At 40.5% G+C, this 21,463-nt stretch overlaps 1 protein-coding gene across 1 annotated transcript in view; it reads left to right on the top strand.

Annotated features, from left to right (window-relative positions):
• The window catches only part of otofa (otoferlin a), a 77,931-nt gene that overhangs the window by 48,501 nt on the left and 7,967 nt on the right, over nt 1–21,463 (top strand). The window contains exons 9-36 of the mRNA XM_028605119.1: nt 2,098–2,229; nt 3,694–3,756; nt 4,236–4,320; nt 4,468–4,627; nt 5,107–5,293; nt 5,557–5,743; nt 7,615–7,838; nt 8,749–8,857; nt 8,947–9,133; nt 9,445–9,565; nt 10,847–10,947; nt 11,334–11,424; nt 11,991–12,107; nt 12,293–12,445; nt 14,081–14,273; nt 14,626–14,750; nt 14,857–14,991; nt 15,659–15,820; nt 16,779–16,898; nt 16,972–17,133; nt 17,343–17,505; nt 18,660–18,730; nt 18,929–18,958; nt 19,081–19,218; nt 19,310–19,385; nt 20,825–20,970; nt 21,055–21,189; nt 21,310–21,447. Coding sequence (XP_028460920.1) covers nt 2,098–2,229; nt 3,694–3,756; nt 4,236–4,320; nt 4,468–4,627; nt 5,107–5,293; nt 5,557–5,743; nt 7,615–7,838; nt 8,749–8,857; nt 8,947–9,133; nt 9,445–9,565; nt 10,847–10,947; nt 11,334–11,424; nt 11,991–12,107; nt 12,293–12,445; nt 14,081–14,273; nt 14,626–14,750; nt 14,857–14,991; nt 15,659–15,820; nt 16,779–16,898; nt 16,972–17,133; nt 17,343–17,505; nt 18,660–18,730; nt 18,929–18,958; nt 19,081–19,218; nt 19,310–19,385; nt 20,825–20,970; nt 21,055–21,189; nt 21,310–21,447 — 3,711 coding nt within the window. The remainder of the gene's footprint in view (nt 1–2,097; nt 2,230–3,693; nt 3,757–4,235; nt 4,321–4,467; nt 4,628–5,106; nt 5,294–5,556; nt 5,744–7,614; nt 7,839–8,748; nt 8,858–8,946; nt 9,134–9,444; nt 9,566–10,846; nt 10,948–11,333; nt 11,425–11,990; nt 12,108–12,292; nt 12,446–14,080; nt 14,274–14,625; nt 14,751–14,856; nt 14,992–15,658; nt 15,821–16,778; nt 16,899–16,971; nt 17,134–17,342; nt 17,506–18,659; nt 18,731–18,928; nt 18,959–19,080; nt 19,219–19,309; nt 19,386–20,824; nt 20,971–21,054; nt 21,190–21,309; nt 21,448–21,463) is intronic.

The raw sequence follows: 21,463 nt of genomic DNA, 5'->3' as shown, positions 1-21,463 counted from the left end.
TGTGTGTGTGTGTGTGTGTGTGTGTGTGTGTGTGTGTGTGTGTGTGTGTGTGTGTGTGTGTGTGTGTGTGTGTGTGTGTGTGTGTGTGTGTGTGTGTGTGTGTGTGTGTGGGTGTGTGTGTGTGTGTGTGTGCATGAACATACTATATATGCATTTCTACCTGAATATCTGCACATACAACTGTGTGCAGGTTCATTGATTTGTTTGTGCATTGTCCTCTGCACTGATGTCTACTTCTCCTGAGGCATTTTAAAAAATGTGATGTTTTATTGTGTGTGATTTTGATCTACACTATAACTGGCAGGGTAGTTGGAAGGGAGTAAGAAGTACAGCTTCCATGTTAATGCAAATTATGCTGTTAAAAAATAATAATCATCCCACATTGTGCCTGATTGAGGTACCATTTGAAGAAAAATTGTTCGTCATTTTGGGAAATACACATCTTTGTTTTCTTGCTGAGAGTTAGATACCACTCTCATATATATATCTGTATTTGTGTGCGATGCAGGGGTATCCTTTTTCGGAGTGTCTATTTGCACCCCCGGTACGAATAGCCTCGGCCACACAGCTGAGCTATTTACACCCTGTGACGTAACAACAAAAAAACATTGCTCGCGTGCACCGAAATCATGGCGGACGTTCATCTTCCATGACCGCAGAAACTGGCATATTAGGAAAGTTTTGTCTCTAAAGTTTATAACAATTGAATTTCTAGCGGAAAATGGATACTACAGTTGCGCTTTCTGTCTTCAGTGAAAGCATACAACCGTTAGTTTGATAGTTAGTACCTATTTTTTTGTATACAGTATGGTTACCTAGCAATCGAGGCTTGAAGAAACCAAGTGGTAAACAGTTGTTTAACTTTGAGAAAGAACTGCTGGGTTAGTGGTTAGTATGCTTACCTTTGGTATGGGAGTTTGGAGTTCAATTCCCCTGTGTGATAATCTCATTTTTTTGGATTGGATAATTTGCACACAATTGCGCAAGTCAGGACCCGCAAACAGGGTGGTAGGGGAAGACTCATGAATATGCCTGCTCTGGTTGGGTTGGTTAGGTTTAGGCAAGAGGAGTGGGATTGGTTATGGTTAGGGTAAGAATGTCAGGGCGATAATATTCCAAAAAGGTGTAATACATGAGTAGGCTAGTATGGATAACTGTGTGTACATATATGCCAAGGTACTGTAAATGCACAGGGGTGCAAATAGCATACATTGATATTTGTACCAGACGGGGTATTAATAGAACGCATTGCTGTGTGCACCGGCGGGGTACTAATAGCATTCATTTCTAATTGCACCAGGGTACGAATTGCACTTCTAATTGCACCAGGGTGCAAATAGCATACACTGCTAATTGTACCAGGGGTGCAAATAGCATACACTTCTAATTGTACCAGGGGTGCAAATAGCATACACTTCTAATTGCACCAGGGTACAAATAGCATACTGCTAATTGTACCAGGGGTGCAAATAGCATACACTGCTAATTGTACCAGGGGTGCAAATAGCCTCACCCATCTTTTTTTTTATACTCATGGCTGTTTGCTTGCTGTGGCTACCACAATAAATAATTTACCACAACCAAAGTAAAAGGAGGAAAGGAATAATTGTGGACACAGTGTAACAGGCCTTGAATGCTGGCCCATGTCCTATTTTCTTGGCCTTTTTTTATTTAACGACATGAATGCATTAAATGTATTCATGAAATAATATATTTATAATTCATAAAACTGTTTGTTTACCAGTCTGAAATTTTTTTTTAATCTTTTTATCTTTCTCTCTCTGTTCCTCTTCATTATCTTACGACTAATTAAACCAGAGGGATATATTACTTGGATGTAGAAACTTATTGCAGATCTAGTTTGTCCATCAAATGGCACAATAATTTAGCTGGGGGAAATGTACGAGTAAACACAGGCTGAGAAAGTGTAATCTGGCAGAAGCCCTCACTGTCTGAAATCAGAATCATTAGTTTGCCTTTGAATTGTCCTCAGGGTAATTACTGCATAGTGTTTCTGCCGGTTAACTCACTGTTGGATGAAAGTCAGCTTGTTTTAGCTTTCAGTGTCATATCCAATGTGCTAATGTCTACCATCAGATCAACATCACAGTGATCGAGGCCCGGCAGCTGATAGGCCTCAACATGGACCCTGTTGTGTGCGTGGAGATTGGAGACGACAAGAAGTACACATCTATGAAGGAGTCCACCAACTGCCCGTACTACAATGAGGTTAGACCTTTTCGGCTTCAAAAATTCACACTGCAAGAAGGCAATAGTCACCTTTTTATGTAATATATACTAACTTCATTTTTACCTCTGAATTTCAGCTTCACTTTGTCCCTCCTATGCAACATAACAACACCAGATGTGTTAACTAATGCCAATAAATAAATACATAAAATATACTCAGAGAGTAATCACAATAAATAGTGCATGCTTTTAGTAGTATTTGTTAATGTGAATAAACAAATGTATTGCAAAAACCTAGGTTGTATAAGATAAGACCATAACCAAGATAATTGTGTGGTTATACAGTAAATGCATCTTATAACATCCATTTACATTGTTAGAGCAGGTGTTTCTCAACATGACATCAGTTGATACCGTTTTCCTGTTCTGCAACCAATCAGATTTCTAGGAACATGCACAAAGTAAAATGCTGTATAGAGGCTGTCAGGGCTCTTATTGATGGTCTGCCATCTCTGAGTGTTTCTGAACAACAGAGAATCTCTCTTGGTATTAATTGTTGGTAGTTTGTCTGCTATTGATTCCTTGTTTGTCTGAATATCCCCTGTTGACAGACAAACTCAAGATAATAGTCCTTCATGCTTTCTCTCCTCGTATTCAGACCCACCAGTTTGTTCAGAGTCTGTGCTGTTTCAGATAGCTTCACATTTCTCAAGAATAATCATCTGGAATCAACTGCAGTGGGAAACTACACTATACTATATTATTGCAAAAACTACATCATCATGATAAATATAATCTCACCCCATTTCATCACCCTTGTCACTCTGCTTACTTTTTCATTTAGTATGCATATTTAATTATAACAGCACAAATGTGGAGTTATGAATAACCTGCAAAATACCACAGGTAAAGATGCAATTGTGAGTGACACAGGAGGGTGTGGCATTGTCTGATAATAGGTCCATGGTTGGGATGTGGCCTGCAGCAAAGTCAATGATGTAAAGTTCTGTAGAGTGTGGTTGTCCTTGCTGTGAGAGAACAAGTGCCCTGTGTTTTTCTTTGTCTCTATTGTCAAAAAAAAATCACGAGCATTAAAAAAGAGGAACTGCAAAGTGATCTCATGAGACAAATCTGAGTTTTGTAAACTGCAGTACCAATACATTGACAGCTGAAGACACCTACAGAAAAGGTATGACAGAACTTTAAATCAGCCATTTTTTTTTCAAGCCACTCATCTTTGCCTGTTCAGAACTGAAAGCTTGAGGGGCTAGATCTGTGATGTGGCTACAATATAAGCTGATGAGCATGATCTCCTGAGACTGTATGATGTTTCTGTTCATTCCCTCAGTTCCCTTAGATGAACTCTGCACTGATATCTTCTGAACTTCAAAGTTGCCTGGCACATTTTATTCCCACGTCAAGTCTGTAAGATGAATGTGTTATCCAGTAGTATAAGGGAATACATTTTAATGGGCAAGCCTTTTTTTCCTCTACTCTCTGCAGTATTTTGTCTTTGACTTCCACGTCCCTCCTGATGTCATGTTTGACAAGATTATCAAGCTCTCCGTAAGTAATCTGTACCCCAAAAGTACACACTGCAGTACCGCTAAACAAACTGTTACCTCCCCATTTTTCCCCCCATTTTGGTAAATGGGTTGTGAACATTACATTATTGAAATTTCATACAGTACTTACACTTTAGGTTCAATTTTAGAGGACTTTGCTGCATAATTCTATGTTTTAATGATGACGAATTGAATGTTTTAAAGATAATATACTGTAACTCCTTAATACTCCATGGGGCAGAAAGGAGTATATATCACTGCCCTTTGGTATGTATAAATAAGTAACTGGTTATGTTTAATCTAAATTTGTTTGTTAGTTTGTAATTATGCAGCCCCTTTGTTGAACATAAAGTTCATAGCCATCTGTTTCCCCATAACACTCTCATTTTTGAATTTTTAATTGCCGTCTCCAATTCAATAGGGAATCTTTTAGAGTTTGCTCTTTGTTTTAATATCTCATGCTGCATTCTGTCTGCGTAGGTTATTCACTCTAAAAATCTTCTTCGAAGTGGGACATTGGTGGGAACCTTCAAGATGGATGTGGGCACTGTTTACTCTCAGCCTGGTAAATTACAATCTAATAACTGATCCAACCATACATGCATAGTCTATTTGAAAATGAAAATACATTTAGTAATTTGTTCATTTTGAAGTTAAACTGTACTTAATAAAAGCTGTTAGTTATTAACAAATCAATTGACATCCACCTTAGAACATCAGTTTTACCACAAGTGGGCCATCCTATCTGATCCTGAAGACATAACAGCGGGGTGTAAAGGATATGTAAAGTGTGACATCGCTGTGGTTGGGAAAGGTGACAACATCAAGACCCCACACAAGGCCAACGAGACCGATGAAGATGACATAGAGGGGTAATAAGCTGTTACTGATGATGTGTTTCAGATTGAATGGAATTTGGAGGAACACTGTGGCCAACTAAATTTAAATTTTACTAGTGGAAGGTGGTATAGCAAATATTACAGTGTATGTGCAAATTATTCCATAACATGGACGTTTTAACAGTGTTTTTTGTGTAATTTTCTTCATATCAAATATTTCTTTTAGAGTATGTCTTAAAGTATAAAAAGTCATAGTTAAAAAAATATTAAAATAATTGACAACTTCAACATAAGGTGGTAAATAATAATATAATAATACTAAATAGCCTTATATACTGTAATACAACTATGTTATACTTGCGAAGATTACTGGACATTCTCAAAAACATGTTTAACAATCACCCCAGTATGTTGGGAAAGCTTATTCCACAAGTTGTACATTTGCTTAAAGGTAATCAATAACTCCACAATCCTGTCTCTGAATGGGTTTTTGTGCTGCTGTTTGTTTCCAGGAACCTCCTGCTACCGGACGGCATCCCAGTAGAGAGGCAGTGGGCGAGGTTTTATGTGAAGATCTACCGTGCTGAAGGGCTTCCTAAAATGAACACCAGTATCATGGCTAATGTGAAGAAGGCCTTCATAGGAGAGAACCGAGACCTGGTGGACCCCTATGTTCAAGTGCAGTTTGCTGGGCAGAAAGTAACTTCCTCTACATCCTGCAATCTTTTATTCTTTGCTAGTTTTTAATGGTGTTATTACTCTCCATGGGACGATTATTGCTCCACTTGAATACACTGTGGTTTTAATAGTGCTGGTCAGAAGTAGTCTATGAACTAGATAAGCTCCTTTAAAGTTAATAATAATAAAACAACAGTGGCAGCTACTATACTTCTGTGTAATGACTAGAACATTGTTACTTTATACCGTATACTTGAGTATTTGACTCCTCCATGTGTCTCCAGGGGAAGACTTCAGTCCAGAAGAGCAGTTATGAACCGATCTGGAACGAGCAGGTCGTGTTCACTGAGCTCTTCCCTCCACTCTGCAAACGCATGAAGGTCCAGATACGAGACTCGGATAAGGTCAACGACGTCGCCATAGGAACCCACTTTGTTGATCTACGCAAGATATCAAATGAAGGTGACAAAGGTAGGTGAACACATTTGTCTCATTAGCATTGATTAGCTGTCAGGTACATTAATTAGTCAATATTAACAAGTTCATATTTTACTGTATGTGGTAATTAGCTGTGCTGTGAGTCAAACCATGACCCACCTGACCCTTTGCTAATAGCTTTAGTGGAAGACATTCAAATTGACTTGCAATCAATACATACATTAGCATATATTAAACCAAATTACAAGATCCACTATAAAGAATTTTCTGAATGAGTTGCATAAGGAATTATCAAACTGCGTCATACGGTTAGGTGGGAAACTCCAGCAGGTGTTTCCTGGGTAAAGCCCACACAAGGTGGCTGGAGTTTATCTTTATAAACAGTGGCGGCGCCAGAGATGTTCTTTTGCTGGTGCTTGGGGTTGCTGGACGTTTCAGTGAGGGTGCTCTGAAATTTTGACTTTCCCTTGACCCAAATAGTCTAACATTACACACACTTGTGCAAATGCCCACCCACCTCCGCCGCGGTTTACTAAGCGAGCGAACGAGAGAGATTGATTTAAAGTTGCCGATACAACAGCACCATAGAACTCTGATTAGCCCACCAAACATATTTCAAATACCAGCCAACAAGCCGGGTTCAAACAATCATTACTGCAGCTCTCATACACTGGCTCAGAAGAGTAAGATAGCAGGCCAAATACACCACACATAGCCAAGCACACACATAAAAACACACACGCATGTATCCTCACACAGTTTTCACACTTGCACATATGGTCAAAATAATGTAGTCATATCTGTAGTGACTTAATATATCTAAATAAGCCACTGAGGGCAAACTTGTTTTCTGGGCTAAAAATAAACCAATGTACTGTATAACTTTAGATTCGGTGATCCATTTATTCACATTTCTGTAAAACACATGTTCACTGTAATGTTCTTCTACGAGACAGAGATAAGAGTAAAGTTCTTGCGTGGATCCCTATCAGCTGACTCACCCACTGTGGCCTGGCTGTGCGATCCCCTGGTCTAATGTCATTTACAGCAGGGTGACGTAATCATTCTCAGCAGCAATCACGGCTGCGGTCAGGTCACCTTCCTCCGGCCGCTTTTCTTCGTCCCGCTTGGTGACAAGTTCACCATATCTCTCAGTCTCATTTACAGGTTTTGATAAAGTCTCCACACCTTGACGTTTAGGGAGTAAAAAACTATCCATTGCTAGCGTTAGACTCTAATCCTAACGGCTCCAAATATTGAGCTCTTCTTCTTCTGTGTGAAAACGTTACTGCGGAAGTAAGGTCAAAAGTTCAATGTGTGCTAAACCCTTTGGCCGAATACGATCACTTGTGTTTTTCAGCCTAAAAATAATCGGTTTGTTTTTTTAATGTATTTATTCATTTTTCAAATATAAATTATACTATTTACACATTAACGATTTTTTATTTATTTATAAATCAACCACAGCAATTTCTTGGGGGTGCTAAGGGGGTGCTATGGCAATCCTAGGGGTAGCTAAAGCACCCCCTAGCCCCTCCCTGGCGCCGCCTATGTTTATAAATAATAGAGAAAAATTGGTGAGCATGATCACTGATTTCCATCATGACTTATCAGACATTTTTGAGTTATCAGATCAAACATTTGTATGTGGTCTGGATAAATATATGGACTCTAATCCCCAATAAAGACTATGAAACTGTCACAGGCGAATATGTTAATGATTTGTCCGCTGTCTGGATTTTGTTTATGCTTTGTTGGGCAGGGTTGGGAATATCTAGTGTTTGATGCACTGAACGTGGATACTTTAAATACCTTAAATAGAATTGTCAAAGAAAAAGGATTCTTGTAGATTATCATGTCAACTCTTACAGGCATTTATTTTCTCTTCACATTTCCTTCTCCAGGTTTCCTGCCCACCTTGGGTCCAGCTTGGGCCAACATGTACGGTTCCACCCGTCAGTACACTCTGATGGATGAGCACCAGGACCTGAATGATGGTCTTGGAGAAGGCGTGTCCTTCAGAGCCCGTCTCCTGCTTTCCATCGCTGTGGAGATCCTGGACACCACTTCCCCTGAGCTCATGAGCTCCACTGAGGTGCAAGTGGAGGGCGTCTCCAACATCTCAGAGGTGAGAAGACCTGACTGCAGACACAGCTAACTGGGTTTTGGATAGTCTTTTTGGTGTATCTGTTTAAGGATATTATTATATGTGGTGGAAGTATTCATAACTTATAGATTGTTAAATTTATTCACATAAAATGTCCCTCCAGTTTCACTGAAAACTAAAAAAAAGAAAAGCTGTTATCCTGACCTGTGATCCATTAGAGCAACATGTTGTTAGAACTCTCCTGACCTCCTGACCCACTACAAACAGTGTGATGTTACACTCCACCATCATATTGCCACATGTGTAGGTAACTGCTCATCAGGGAAATCAGAAACATTAGATGCTTTGCTTCGGGAAAGCTTGCCAGCTATTGGACCTCTTGGCTGTTGATGGTGTAAACGTGTCCCCTGGGAACCTCAGTCATTCATGCCAGCATGACTCCGTGCCAGTTGTCAAGTACTTTGCTTTGAAGGAGTGACAGATTGCTACCTTAATCAAAGAAATGCTGTAAACTGTGTAAAATGTATCTCCCAATTCGTTTTATTCATCATTTGTCATCTATAACACAAAATAAAATGTGTTTTTTGTATTGACTACCTGAGTGGCATTGTAATGAATGGTTGCAAATACTTTTTTAAAGAATAATAAGTATTGATTAATATTTAATATTTTAATACCAACCACATTCATTAATTATGAGTATCATAGGGCAGAAACTGTGGTGGAAATAAGTGCACCTACAAATGTAATGGATAAATAAAGTGTCTCAGTTATTCAGAGAGGAGGCAGGTCGATTTTATCTGTGTAATAAATTATAGAAAAGAGCAGATGCAGTTATTTTTCCCCAGACTCTACAATGAAATGAATGCTATTCAGTCCAATAAAATGTTTCACATTTCCTTCGTTGCGCTTCTCCTTCTCACTCCACCAGAGCGCCACTGGGAAAATAGATGAGTTCTTCCTCTTTGGTTCCTTCCTGGAGGCCACCATGATTGACAGGAAGATCGGTGACAAAGCGATAAGTTTTGAAATTACAATAGGTAAATAAACCTTTTCTTCATCTTGTTAATATGGACCTACACTCCACACATGTACAATATAACAGAGAGAATCTTCTGCTCGCTTATAGGTAACTATGGAAACCAGATAGATGGTGTAAGCAAGCCTTTGTCGGCAAAGAAGAAGAAAAAAGATGGGGAGAATGAAGAAGAGGAGAGCGATCTCATACAGAACTCCAGTGAGGACGAGGCAGACGAGGACGGGGACCTGGTCTCTGTCTCCTCTACTCCTCCAATGAAGCCCGTCATCACCGACAGGTCAGGGGTCAAGGATCACAGGAGCATGGTCAATGATGCTTAAAAAGCAATTTATGATATATTGCTGATTTAATTACAGTGTAACAAAAGCCAAGACTAGCATTTTGAACTGATTGTTAGGTGCTTCACAATTATCAGAGATAGTACAATGAACGCCAGCCAGGGGAAAACTGCTGGCAAGGATTAGCTGTGTTAGGAGAGTAGCTGCACAATCCTTTACACATTCAAGTTATGAAGTAAACATTTAGTTTAGTGTGTAACAATTTAGGGTTTTAGACTGTGGACCAAGTCATTTTGTTTGTACTTTACAGAAATTACTTCCATCTTCCCTACTTTGAAAAGAAGCCATGTGTCTACATCAAAAGCTGGTGGCAGGACCAGAGAAGACGACTTTACAACTCCAACATGATGGACAAGATCGCTGACAAGCTGGTCAGTATACCTTTTTTTCCCGTGCAAAAAGTGCCTGTACATGTAGTTTTTACCATCTTTGTTAAGCTTGTTAGCATGCAAACATTAATTAGCACTAGATGCATAGTACAGCTGAGGTTGATGGGAATGTCAGTTTTGCAGGTATCTAAGCACAAACCGAAGTACAGTATTTAAATTCAAATTTTGACCTGATGATGGAGCTAAGTGAAAAGTCAGAGGATCACTAAAGTAATTACAATTTATTCGGGACATGGATGTATGGCAATCCTTCTGAAAGCTGTTGAGATATTTCACTCAGATCCACAAAAGTCAACCTCATGGTGGTGCTACAGGAACAGTCAGGGGATCATTTAAGTCAATAGGATTCATCATATGGGGACCATGAATATCTGTACAAATGTTCATGGCAATCCATCCAACAGTTGAGATATTTCAGACAGACCAATATTGTCATCCCCGAAACCATTATTTTTATTATTATTTTTACCTTATTTAAACAGGAAGAGACTCACTGAGATTAAAAATCTTTTTTTCAAGAGTGTCCTGGCCAAGACAGGCAGCAGTACAACCACACATACACTACATACAAACACAAAATACAAACATGCTGATAGCATTGCTAAAAAGATGGGAAGTACAAATCACTCATAATAAACAAATCACAAAGTAAATTAAAGAAGTGATGACATATAAGGGATATAAATAATGTTACATTGTTTTTTATCAAAAATACATTATCAACTACATCACTTACAGTTACATTTCTGTCTCGTCAGCCATGTGTCCACATAAAGTTCTGGTAGCTGAAAGGTGCGTATGTCTATAGCTACTGTTTAAAGGTGCCGTAGGTAGGATTGTGAAGATCCAGGACTGGACAGGACAGCCAAAAAATTTGAACATCGACAACTTCTCAGTCCCTCCCCTCTTTCTGCCAAAGCCCAAAACTGCATGAGCAGTGATTGACACGCAGTTAGACACACCCCCTGGCCCTGATTGGTGCATCTGAACAGGGAGCTGTGGAGTTTTGCAAATCGCACTACAAGCTGTAGATGGTGCCAGAGGAAATGACCTGCTTCATGTAGTTCTACTCAAACATACAGTCAGTTTAAGCAAATATGACAGAAAGTTTTATAAGTCTTACCTACTGCACCTTTAAGTATACTATATTAGACAGTAGTATTTGTATGTAAGTGTATGTAGATAAGGGGCATTTGAATAGAAACCTATGAGTTCTAACAACTTATTTTGTCCTAAGCTCCAGTATTTTTTGTGTCCGTGCAGGAAGAGGGTTTGAATGATGTTCAGGAGGTCATTAAGACGGAAAAGGCTTTTCCAGAACGCAGACTCAGGGGAGTGCTCGAGGAGCTCAGCGTCGGTTGCAGGCAAGCTACATAATAATAATAATCATTTGTCATTGGCTTGTATTAAACTAACATTGGGTCTCAGTGGTCAGTTCAGATACAGAGAGTTTCTCCTGAAGCTGAAAGCTGTAAAACAGCTGTAAGACCTATATAGAGCTCTCTAGCCGGTTTTGCAATTAATGCTGTTTCTCTTCTCAAACATGCACATTTAAGACTACTTCATCACGCTTCATCAACAACCCAGAAACTGCTGGAGACAGCAGCTCTCTGCACTAAGATAACTCTAAAACACAGTCATGGTGAAAATGATAGAATAATATAAATCATAAATCATACAGAGTGTATTAATATGTATAGAGTCAAGCCACTTTCATGTTTCATCCTCTGTATCTTCTGGTTAATTCCAGTCGGTTTGTGACTCTGGCTAACAAGGATGTGAACCAGGCAGGCCGAACTAAACTGGATCGAGAGCGGCTCAAGTCCTGCATGAGAGAAATGGTATGATTTATTTTTCTCAAATAGAGAAGGAAGGAAGGAAGGGGCATGTGATGGAAGCTGTGATTAATCTACATGGCTGCTGTTCAGTCTCTAATCCCTGCACCTTAGTGAGTAAATAGTATGGAGTCCCTGTAAAGGCCACCCAGGGAAATTCATTTTTGGAATACATTTTTATAGTGTTTGAACAGGTATATGCCCGAGAAGTATGTGCATACTGAAAAAGAAAAGAAATTGCTATATTGCGTACTTGCCTGTAGCTGCACTACACCACTGTTTGTGAGGGAATGTGAAAACTGCAATGGAAAGCATAAGTATTGCAGGGAAAAACAAACTTGTTTTACCAAAAAACTATGTTCTAGTGTCAGTTAGTTCTGTATAGTCTTAAAACAAAAGTATTGTGGAACTAAACAGTTTTTTTTATAATTTCAAGAAAATCTACTCATGCAGTTGGTTGAATTGAAAATAAGTAGGCCCTCAGCTATGATGTGTATAGAGTATGTAGCTAAGAAACCTGCAGTGCCCCTCCATTAGCTTCACTTAGTCACTCATCATCTCTCGTCCTGCAGGACAGCATGGGCCAGCAGGCCAAGCAGATCCGAACTCAGGTGAAGAAAAACACAATCCGAGACAAACTCAAGCTGGTGCAGAACTTCCTGCAGAGGCTGCGTTTTCTTGCAGACGAGGTACAGAACTTCTTTTATAAGTGGCCTGACACAGAATGAGTGCATGGAAATAATAATGAAGAATCCATACACAGTATATAAACATTGTACACTAAGTAAAAGTACATACCGTAAGTTATTATTGGGAAAAGAACCTGGAATAAGGAGAGTGCTGATCACCTATCAATCAATCCATTTTTGTCCAGCCTCAGCACAGCATCCCAGATGTTTTTATCTGGATGATGAGCAACAACAAGCGCATTGCCTATGCCCGGATTCCTTCCAAAGACATTCTCTACTCCATAGTGGATGAGGAAACGGGAAAAGACTGCGGCAAAGTCAAAGCTGTCTTCCTCAAGGTACAATCATCTCTTCCTGCTCAAACACTGTTAGCTTGTCTCATTAAAACGCGGTTGTGAGATAAGTACTGATGAAAAGTCAATATAAAGGATATAGTATTGACAAGTAGGATGGGGAATAGGCTTGTAAATCTTTGACAGCTGCCGAGAGAGATGGTCGGAAATCAGTGACCCCTTAAAGGTGCAATATGTAATATTGTGTGTAATACTGGCAGCTAGCGGTTAAAATAGTTACTGCACTACCAATTCAAAATACTGGAGAGTCGTCTCCCCCGCCCCCTCCTTCCCAGACTCGAAGTTCACGGAGGTTGCCAGGCTGAGACCGCAGCATTCACAACAATGTAGCTGGACGCTTTTCTCACATAGCCAGACATTACTCCACAGCACAGCGGAGTAGCTAACGTTAGATGCTAGTCTCACATAGCCAGACATTACTCCACAGCACAGCCGAGTAGCTAACGGTAGATGCTGGCTATATTGACAGTCATAAAAGCCCGTGCTCACGTGGAGCTCTGTAACCAACTAACAGACACACTTTTTCGGCTTAAAATTACAGTATGAACTGCTAAAAACACAACAACCTCACTGTCCTCTCCACACGCCAGTCAGGCACACTTCCTCGGCTTAGAATTACAATACGAAACGCTAAAAATACCACTACCTTGCCGACGGAACACACTTCATTGGCTTAGAATTACGGCAACAATCGCTAAACACACTGCAAACTCATAGTCCCCTCTTTCCGATTTACAGCCCCCCTCTCGTGGCTTAAAATAACTCACCGTTGTCGGCTCCAGCCGCTGAAGAGGCTACACGCTGTAAACAGCCATGGGCTGCCCGGTAACGTTAACAGTTAGCAGGGTTAGCATGGCAGCGTTAGCCAGGACCAGTCGGGATCACTTTACTGGCTATGTCTCAATTGTTTTTGCAAGTAACCAACTCGGTTACTCTAGCTATATAGACAAAAAATGCCCATCCCTAGTAGCTGTGATAAATTAGCGTGGAGCTAATGCTTACCGGTTCAGGAGAAAATAAGCCAACTCTGCGTCCTTTTGGGCTCTAAGCTGACTCCATCTTTCAAATACATCTCCAATATTTACCAGGGGGTTGTTACGTCTCTGGTCACGCAACTGTTAGAAACATGCTGTTTTCTTTTTTTTATGTCATGTAGAATCTATCTCCGTTGATCCTGTTCGTTTGTTTGCTGCTTTTATATACAGGTATATCTGGCAACCTGGCCTGCCTGTCAAACTGGGCCGTTGATAACAACACACAGATCAAAACATAAACATAAATTCTGTCACGGAATGTAAATTTCAAAAAGAAAAAATACTGAAATTAGCATTGTTGTCAGAAAAGATAGTATTTCAGTTTAACATGTTTCCTTAATATCTGATGAGGCATTGGTGTCATTTTTGGATTTATTACAGTACAAATATTACATATTGGACCTTTAATATTTATGGTTTGAGCCATGTTGCACCATTTTCTGCTTAATGCTTAATGATTGAGGTGCTGTAATGATACCAAAGAATATGTAGCAGTACCATATTTTTCTCTACAGTGTACTTATTTTTGTTGAATGAAGTTGTTCATAATTATTCAGTCCACTGCTGTTGTAATCTGTGCCCACAGCTGCCTGGTAAGAAGGGATTTGGCCCTGCAGGCTGGACAGTTCAGGCTAAGCTGGAGTTGTATCTGTGGCTTGGCCTCAACAAACAAAGGAAGGACTTTCTCAGTGGTCTGCCTAATGGTTTTGAAGAGATCAAATCCGCTAAAATGGGCCCCTGTCTTCACTCTGTCCCCCCCGTCAGCCTCATCTACAACAGTAAGTTCTTGGATATAAAAGTTTAAATTAATTATTATTTAAGAAGCTTTACTTTTTATTAACTCTAAGTATTTACCATTAAGTTTTAACTCTAAAATCAATTGGAGGCAGAACACATAAACAAACTCACTCAGAAGTCGAGATTTTATTTCCATTGATCCCTTTTACTTTGCTGTTCACTTTTCTAACTACAATATAAGATTGCCAATATAAGGGTTTGTCTGTGCGTGTGTGTGTGTGTGTGTGTGTGTGTGTGTGTGTGTGTGTGTGTGTGTGTGTGTGTGTGTGTGTGTGTGTGTGTGTGTGTGTGTGTGTGTGTGTGTGTGTGTGTGTGTGTGTGTGTCTCCAACAGTGAAGCAGGTGTTTCAGCTGAGAGCACACATGTACCAGGCCCGCAGTCTGTTTGCTGCAGACAGCAGTGGCCTTTCTGATCCTTTCGCTCGGGTCTTCTTCTCCACACACAGCCAGGTTACTGAGGTAGGACCATGAATGTGTGTGTATGTATATATACATTTGTGTGTGTGAACTCAACAAGTGTTTGTATCATGTATGAGTTAACTGAGTTGATATGTGTATGCTGCAGGTCCTGAGCGAGACTCTTTGTCCTACCTGGGACCAGCTGCTGGTGTTTGATGATGTGGAGCTGTTCGGTGAGGCCAGCGAGCTGAGAGACGACCCTCCAATCATTGTCATTGAAATCTTTGACCAGGACACTGTGGTAGGTTCTACTGTATCTATCTACTGTATTTGAATGAATACATGCTTCTTTTCTTCTCTCCATTCATTTTGGGATAATAACACTAAAAGTGCTTTGCTTCTCCTTCCCTCATGTTCTGACTCTGTCCACCTTGGTTTCACTCGACCCTGTCCTTCACATTTACACTGGTCTTGCTCATGCTGTGCTGACTAAATAGAGTGTGAAAGCATTAGTACCGTAGAGACTGTGTTGAATTAGAAGTTCTAATAGCTGTTACCTGATGTAGCATGAATTGTTTGGTTCACCTAGCTGTGCCTCCATCTCCCCTTTCTCCATGTGTAACAGCAGTAGCTGCAGGAGCTTTAGTTTTTGTAGTAGTAGCATTGGTGCAGTGTGGAAAATCTGCCTCCCAATACTCAACCATAAAAAAAAAAGTTGATAAAAATAAATCTGATGTAGATATCTATGATACACCCCTTTTTGTTGTATAACACTGTAATCTTAGGTCAGGTTTAGCTGTTTACGAGCTTTCCTTCTCAAATTCCACATTTTTGTAACCTTCCGCCACTTTGACCAATGGTGACACCAAGTGGCTGCTGTGGTAACTACACCTCCCGCACCTGTGTCTAACTCCCTTCCCTTGTCTCCTGACTGTCTCGACTGCCTGCTGTCACAATGTGGTTTTCAGGGCAAGGCAGAATTCATAGGTCGGGCATTTGCGAAGCCCACCATCAAGATGTGTGACGAGCACTACGGCCCCCCGAGGTTCCCACCCCAGCTGGAGTACTACCAGATTTACAGAGGGAACTGCACTGCCGGGGAACTGCTGGCTGCCTTTGAGCTGCTGCAGGTAACATATGCATGCACACAAATACATAAACACACACAAATGAATAAAAGCTTTTACATATGCATGCACACACACACACATGCAACTCCATATTGTCTCCTTAATGAGAGACTGCATGTCACTGCTCTACAGTTTGGTTTGGTTATAGTAAAGAGAACAGGAGAAATGAAAAAGGAAGATTGTAAATATATCTATTGTGATATGTTTACATCTATGTTTTAGCAGTCTCCTCCGTCACTGCCTTTCTTGGTGTTTACACCACCAGCTGTAGAAAACTGTTTGCAGAGGCTTTATGTGCACACTCGCACAATACACACAAAGCAAGGACCCGCTCATAAAAGCACGTCTCCATATCGCTACTAGTGGTCAAAATCTCGACAAGGTACCTTTAATGATATGGAGAATGCACGAAAGATCATGGAAAAAATAACAAAAGAAGGGTTTCTTTTTCTCTTCCAATCATTCAAAACATATCTCTCATATCTTGCTCTTTAGCTGTGCCCTTACATCTGTAAATATTTGTATCTCCCTTCTCTTCTACAGTCTAACATTTTTCTCCTTTCTCCTGTGAAAAATCCATTTTCCCTTTTTCTTCTTGTGCCTCCGCCTGTTGCCTGCAGATACCTTTCGATGTGGAGGCGATTAGGCGAGCTCTGATCGCTGTTCATAACTTTGCTGTTCCTCAAATAAAGGTGCTCTTTTTCTGCATTCTCTCTTTTCATCTCACTTTGTCTTACTCTTTGGTAATGCTTTTATCTCTACCAACATGACATTAACCTCTGCCTTCCCAGCACTCCCTCAAAGTTGTTACACCAAGAAAATAAAGATTTAATACAAATATTACGAATGTAGGAAATAAATGTGGTATGGTGCTCATGCTGTACCACAATACATAAAACACAAAAGCATTGCATCCTGTTACTGTCACTTTTACTTCCCAACTCTCCTCCTTTATTAGGTTGGTCAAGGAGGGATAGCCGATCTCCCTTCCCTTGAAGGGCCGACAGACTCAGAGCGTGGACCCATTCTGCCTGTGCCGTTGGGCATCCGACCTGTCCTGAGTCGCTACCGCATAGAGGTGAGATTTTAACCACCAGCTCCATTTTCGATTTCTAGAGATTCCTTTAACTGCTGTTTTTTCTCTTGTTCAGGTTTTGTTCTGGGGCTTAAGGGACCTGAAGAGGATTAACCTGGCTCAGGTGGATCGGCCCCGTGTGGACATAGAGTGTGCAGGTAGAGGTGTGCAGTCTGTCCTCATCCAGAACTACAAGAAAAACCCCAACTTCAGCATCCTAGTTAAATGGTTTGAGGTGGTAAGTACAGCTGTTGATTTGATATTTAGATTATTACAGTGTTGGATCTTGGATCCAAAAATATCCAATTTCTTGAAATAAACATCAAACTTGTGGTTGTCTTCACTTAACTGAAAAACAAACTTAACAATTGTAACTTATTGCAAGAATATTGTAAAATTGTTCCTTTACCTCACTTTCCCAACTCCATGTCTTTATTTTGTCCCCAGGACCTTCCAGAGAATGAACTCCTCCACCCCCCTCTCAACATCCGGGTGGTGGACTGCCGGGCATTCGGTCGTTACATCTTGGTTGGGTCCCATGCTGTCACCAGCCTGAGACGTTTCATTTACAGCACCCCAGACAAGACCTCCAACAACTGGGCCACTGCAGGTGCTTACGATCAAGTGCAGGATTATATTTACCGTATATTTTTGTTAGTGAGTTTGTTCTGATAAGGGCTTCAAGCCAAAATGCATTCGCAGTTTTGTCAGTCCATTAGCTGGAAATAAAATTCAGCAAAATGGTCAAGACATGCGGAGATTCTTTTACTTTTTCAGTTCTGGAGTGCCTCCTTTTTCCTGCTTTTATTTAAGGGAAACAAACACATATTCAGTAGTTAATTAGGGGCCTTTTGTCTTTTGTTTCTATTGTCAGGTTCGAAAAACTAGCAACTTTAAAATATTAGCATTTTCAGATATTACAATAAGCAGCTTTACCTTTAGCTCAACTCCTACTTGTATGCATACTTGAGTTTATTCATTTTATTTTATAAACCCAAGCGTTGTACTTGACCATTCGAGGATGGTGCATCTCTCCAGTGACAATCATATTATTGTTTTCCAATGCCTTGCTAGAGAAAGAAAGGTTTTTATTTATACACTTCACACTCAGACTAGTCTCGCATTGCCGGACCTATCTCCACATTGCTGTGGAGTAAGATCTGGCTACTATACACAACATATACATTCTAGGATCAGGGAAAAAAGGCTCTGGGTTGTTTGCTTTTCTTTAAACCTATCACAATCGTCTTGGGCAGCGTTAAGCTCCGGACACAGTGGCGGTGGCTCTGCAAAATAGTCTCAGGAAGGAACCAAACATGGCTGAAAATATGTTGTAGACTTTGTTTTAACCTTTGAAATGCCAGATGGACAAGGCTCCTGGAAGGTTTAAACAACAACAGGATCATGTACATCAAGGTTAAAACAAACTAAGAATTAAATTAAAATACTTCTGATTCAGGTCTCTAGTCAGTCAGCTCTCTGGTCACTAAAGAATGAGCGTTCATTCTTTATTTACTTAGCTGATTTCTCTGCTTGCTTTCTGCCCTGACCAACTTTTCATACCTGTGTCCTCTCTCCATCTGTTATCTTTTTTTCCTCTCTTGCATGTCCTTGGCTGTCCTGTCCTCTCCTGCCGCCTGCTGTCTTTGCACTTCGCCCTCACTCCAGCTAAGCTAATGAATGGCTACATGGTCCTTACCAATGGCGGCTTCCAGCCTCGCTCCTCACCCAGCCTTTCCTCTCGCACCCTCTCTCGCCCCGCAGGTGACATCATCGTCAACATGGACACAGACCCTTCCGTCCGAAAGATGGACACGGTTGTCAAGTTAGACGCTGTAAGATGTTCTTTGAGTTCATGCACTGTCAAGCATTGCCTTCTAATTTCTATTGTAAAATGTGTGTTTATGTATGTAAATAGTAGCACTGCTTTATGTCCAGCCTTTTTACCTGCCTCTGTACATGTGCCATTCCTACCTGCGTCATCCATTGTGTAATAAACCATTGTGTTGTTTTATGTAACGCCCCCATCATAGATGTCTGACGCTGTTGTAAAAGTTGACATGGTAAGTAATCGTTTCTGTAGAAATTTGGCAATGAAAATATGTGCTGAAGTTAACTGGTGCCTCATTGTGAATAAAAATGCAGATACTGAGAATGACTTTAAGTGTTTTTACTGTTTCAACAGACTGAGGAGGAGAGTGACAAAGAGAAAAAGAAGAAGAAGAAGAAAAAGAAGGGTGGAGTGGAGGAAGAGGACGAGACCAATGAGAGAGTGCTGGACTGGTGGTCCAAATATTTTGCTTCAATAGAGACATTGAAGGAGGTTTGTCTATTCTATTCTAGGATATTATATTTACATCTACACGTGTTTTTGTTAATGCCCTCTGGCAACATTTTCTTGCCTGGTTTTCCAGACGCTCAGAGCCCAGGACGTGGCTCAGGCAGAGGCGGAGGAGAGAGAGGACCTGGAGATAGCTGCAGAGGCAGCAGGTATTAAACTTCACCAAATCAGCCGGGCTGCCTGCCAGTGCACGCAAATTTCTAAGGGAAATGTCACCGTTTTTGGATTTTAGGTTGGGATTCTGCAACTGTAGACAAATTCCTGACTAGTTTCACTCGGTTGTTTTAAGATTGTTGAAAATTATGTTGTTTTGTCAACTGCACTGCCTGAGATGGCAGAGAGAAATTTGTTTTGAGCTATACTAATAGGAAAGTCTAAAATCACTCCCTATTTACTATACTGTGTAGTTAACTATATTTACTTTCCTCCATTTTATTTGAGTGTCCAAGTGTGGAAATGATGCTCTGTATATTGTCCTTTAAAAATTCCCACAGTAGAAAATAGTGGTGCCCATTACCTGTATACTACAGCTGTGTCCCAAATCCATACAACATACTAATTCTATACCGTATGTACTACTTACTAATCATTATAGTATACTCCTTCTCCATTACCTTTGTGCATTGCATTGTGGGAAAATAGTGTCCATCAACAGCATACTGACTGCTTTAAGTATACTTTCTTTTTTTTGTTTTACACATTTTTAAATACTAAAAACCAGCTAAGAATCAGTATGTAGTATGGACCTGAAACACGGCATCAGTGATGACTCAAAATTACAATGACTCATAAATGTCCAAAATCTCAATTTACTTACTCACTATGGAGTAAAGTACAGAGCGTTTATTGTAAAGGGAGTAGTGATGAGTGAGGGAGTGATTTCAGACACAGCTTTTGTCTGAGATGTGAGTCTTAGCATTAAGCATGCAGAAGAAATATCGTTATGTGCTTCCTGCTCTTCGTCTCTTTGCTCCCACAGATTCATCCTTCATCTACGCTTTGAACATGAGTCAAACGTTATCATATTCATGGCCATTTCCTTCATCAGCATGACCTCCTAGCTCCGAAATACACATGAAAGCTGGCTGATCAGACTCACTGAATTAACCTACATACATTATTATTTAATAGTGTATTTAGTAGTAGTTGGATTTAGAGTGTTATATAGTTATAGTGAAATGGTTGTAAAATTTAAACTACATTTAAGCATTCCTGATGGGTTTAGATGGGCGTCATAAGTGTCATAAGTGTACTTTTTTGCACCTGTAAGCACACCCAACAGTGATGTCACAGGGTCCACCTGTACATCACTGCACCAAGGTGAGAAGTTACATCACTGGAAGTCCCCAAAAACAAGGTTTTCAGGTGGAATTAAGTTACTCTGAAAAATGTAAACAGTTTCTGATGTTTTTGGTTCTTGGAGTGCCTTTCTTCCAAACAACATTTGACCGCATTTACAACATGAGTTTAGGGAAACTTAATTCCCTGATAAACACATCTGTCAGCTTTCATGTTTGACCCTGCCACCCCTCTTCATGACTCCAGCCCTACTTTGTCCACCTCCACTTCCAATCACCCCTCCAATCAGATATAAAACCTGATGACCTTCTTCTGAAAGGCTCCAAGACAAAGGAAAAGAGCAAAGAGAAGAAGAGCTCCAAGGACAAGAAGAAGGGTCACGCTGCAGACGGCTCTGAGAAACGAACGGTTAAAGCAAGAGTGGACGAGCTGATGGTGAGTATTGTCATTCACATACTCGCAGCAGTAGACAATAATATACACGCAGATACAAACTCAATCCGTCGTTGACCTATGCAGGTGTACGACAAGGAGCTGGATAGTGAGTTTGGCAACTTTGAAGACTGGCTCCACACTTTCAACTTGTACAGAGGAAAGGCTGGGGATGACGACGAACGCACTCTGGATGACGACAGGATTGTTGGCAGATTCAAGGTGGGAAAACACTGCGTAAAAACAAGTACGTTCCAACCTACACTAGCTACTAGCTAGTAGGTTATAGAGCAAAAATACACTTGTTTTTTTATTTAAACCTGTTTTCTTTCTGTGATCCAGGGATCCTTATGTATGTACAAGCTACCTCTGTCAGAGGAGATCACAAGAGAGACAGGATTCGATCCTAGTATGGGCATGTTCCAGAGCATCCCGCGTAACGATCCAATCAACGTCCTTGTCCGTGTCTATGTTGTCAGGGTGAGTGACCTCTTTA

Source organism: Perca flavescens, chromosome 18, assembly GCF_004354835.1.
Source record: "Perca flavescens isolate YP-PL-M2 chromosome 18, PFLA_1.0, whole genome shotgun sequence".
NCBI classification, from domain to species: domain Eukaryota; kingdom Metazoa; phylum Chordata; class Actinopteri; order Perciformes; family Percidae; genus Perca; species Perca flavescens.
Note: the sequence above shows the minus strand (reverse complement) of the source record. Positions and strands in the feature narration are given on the sequence as shown.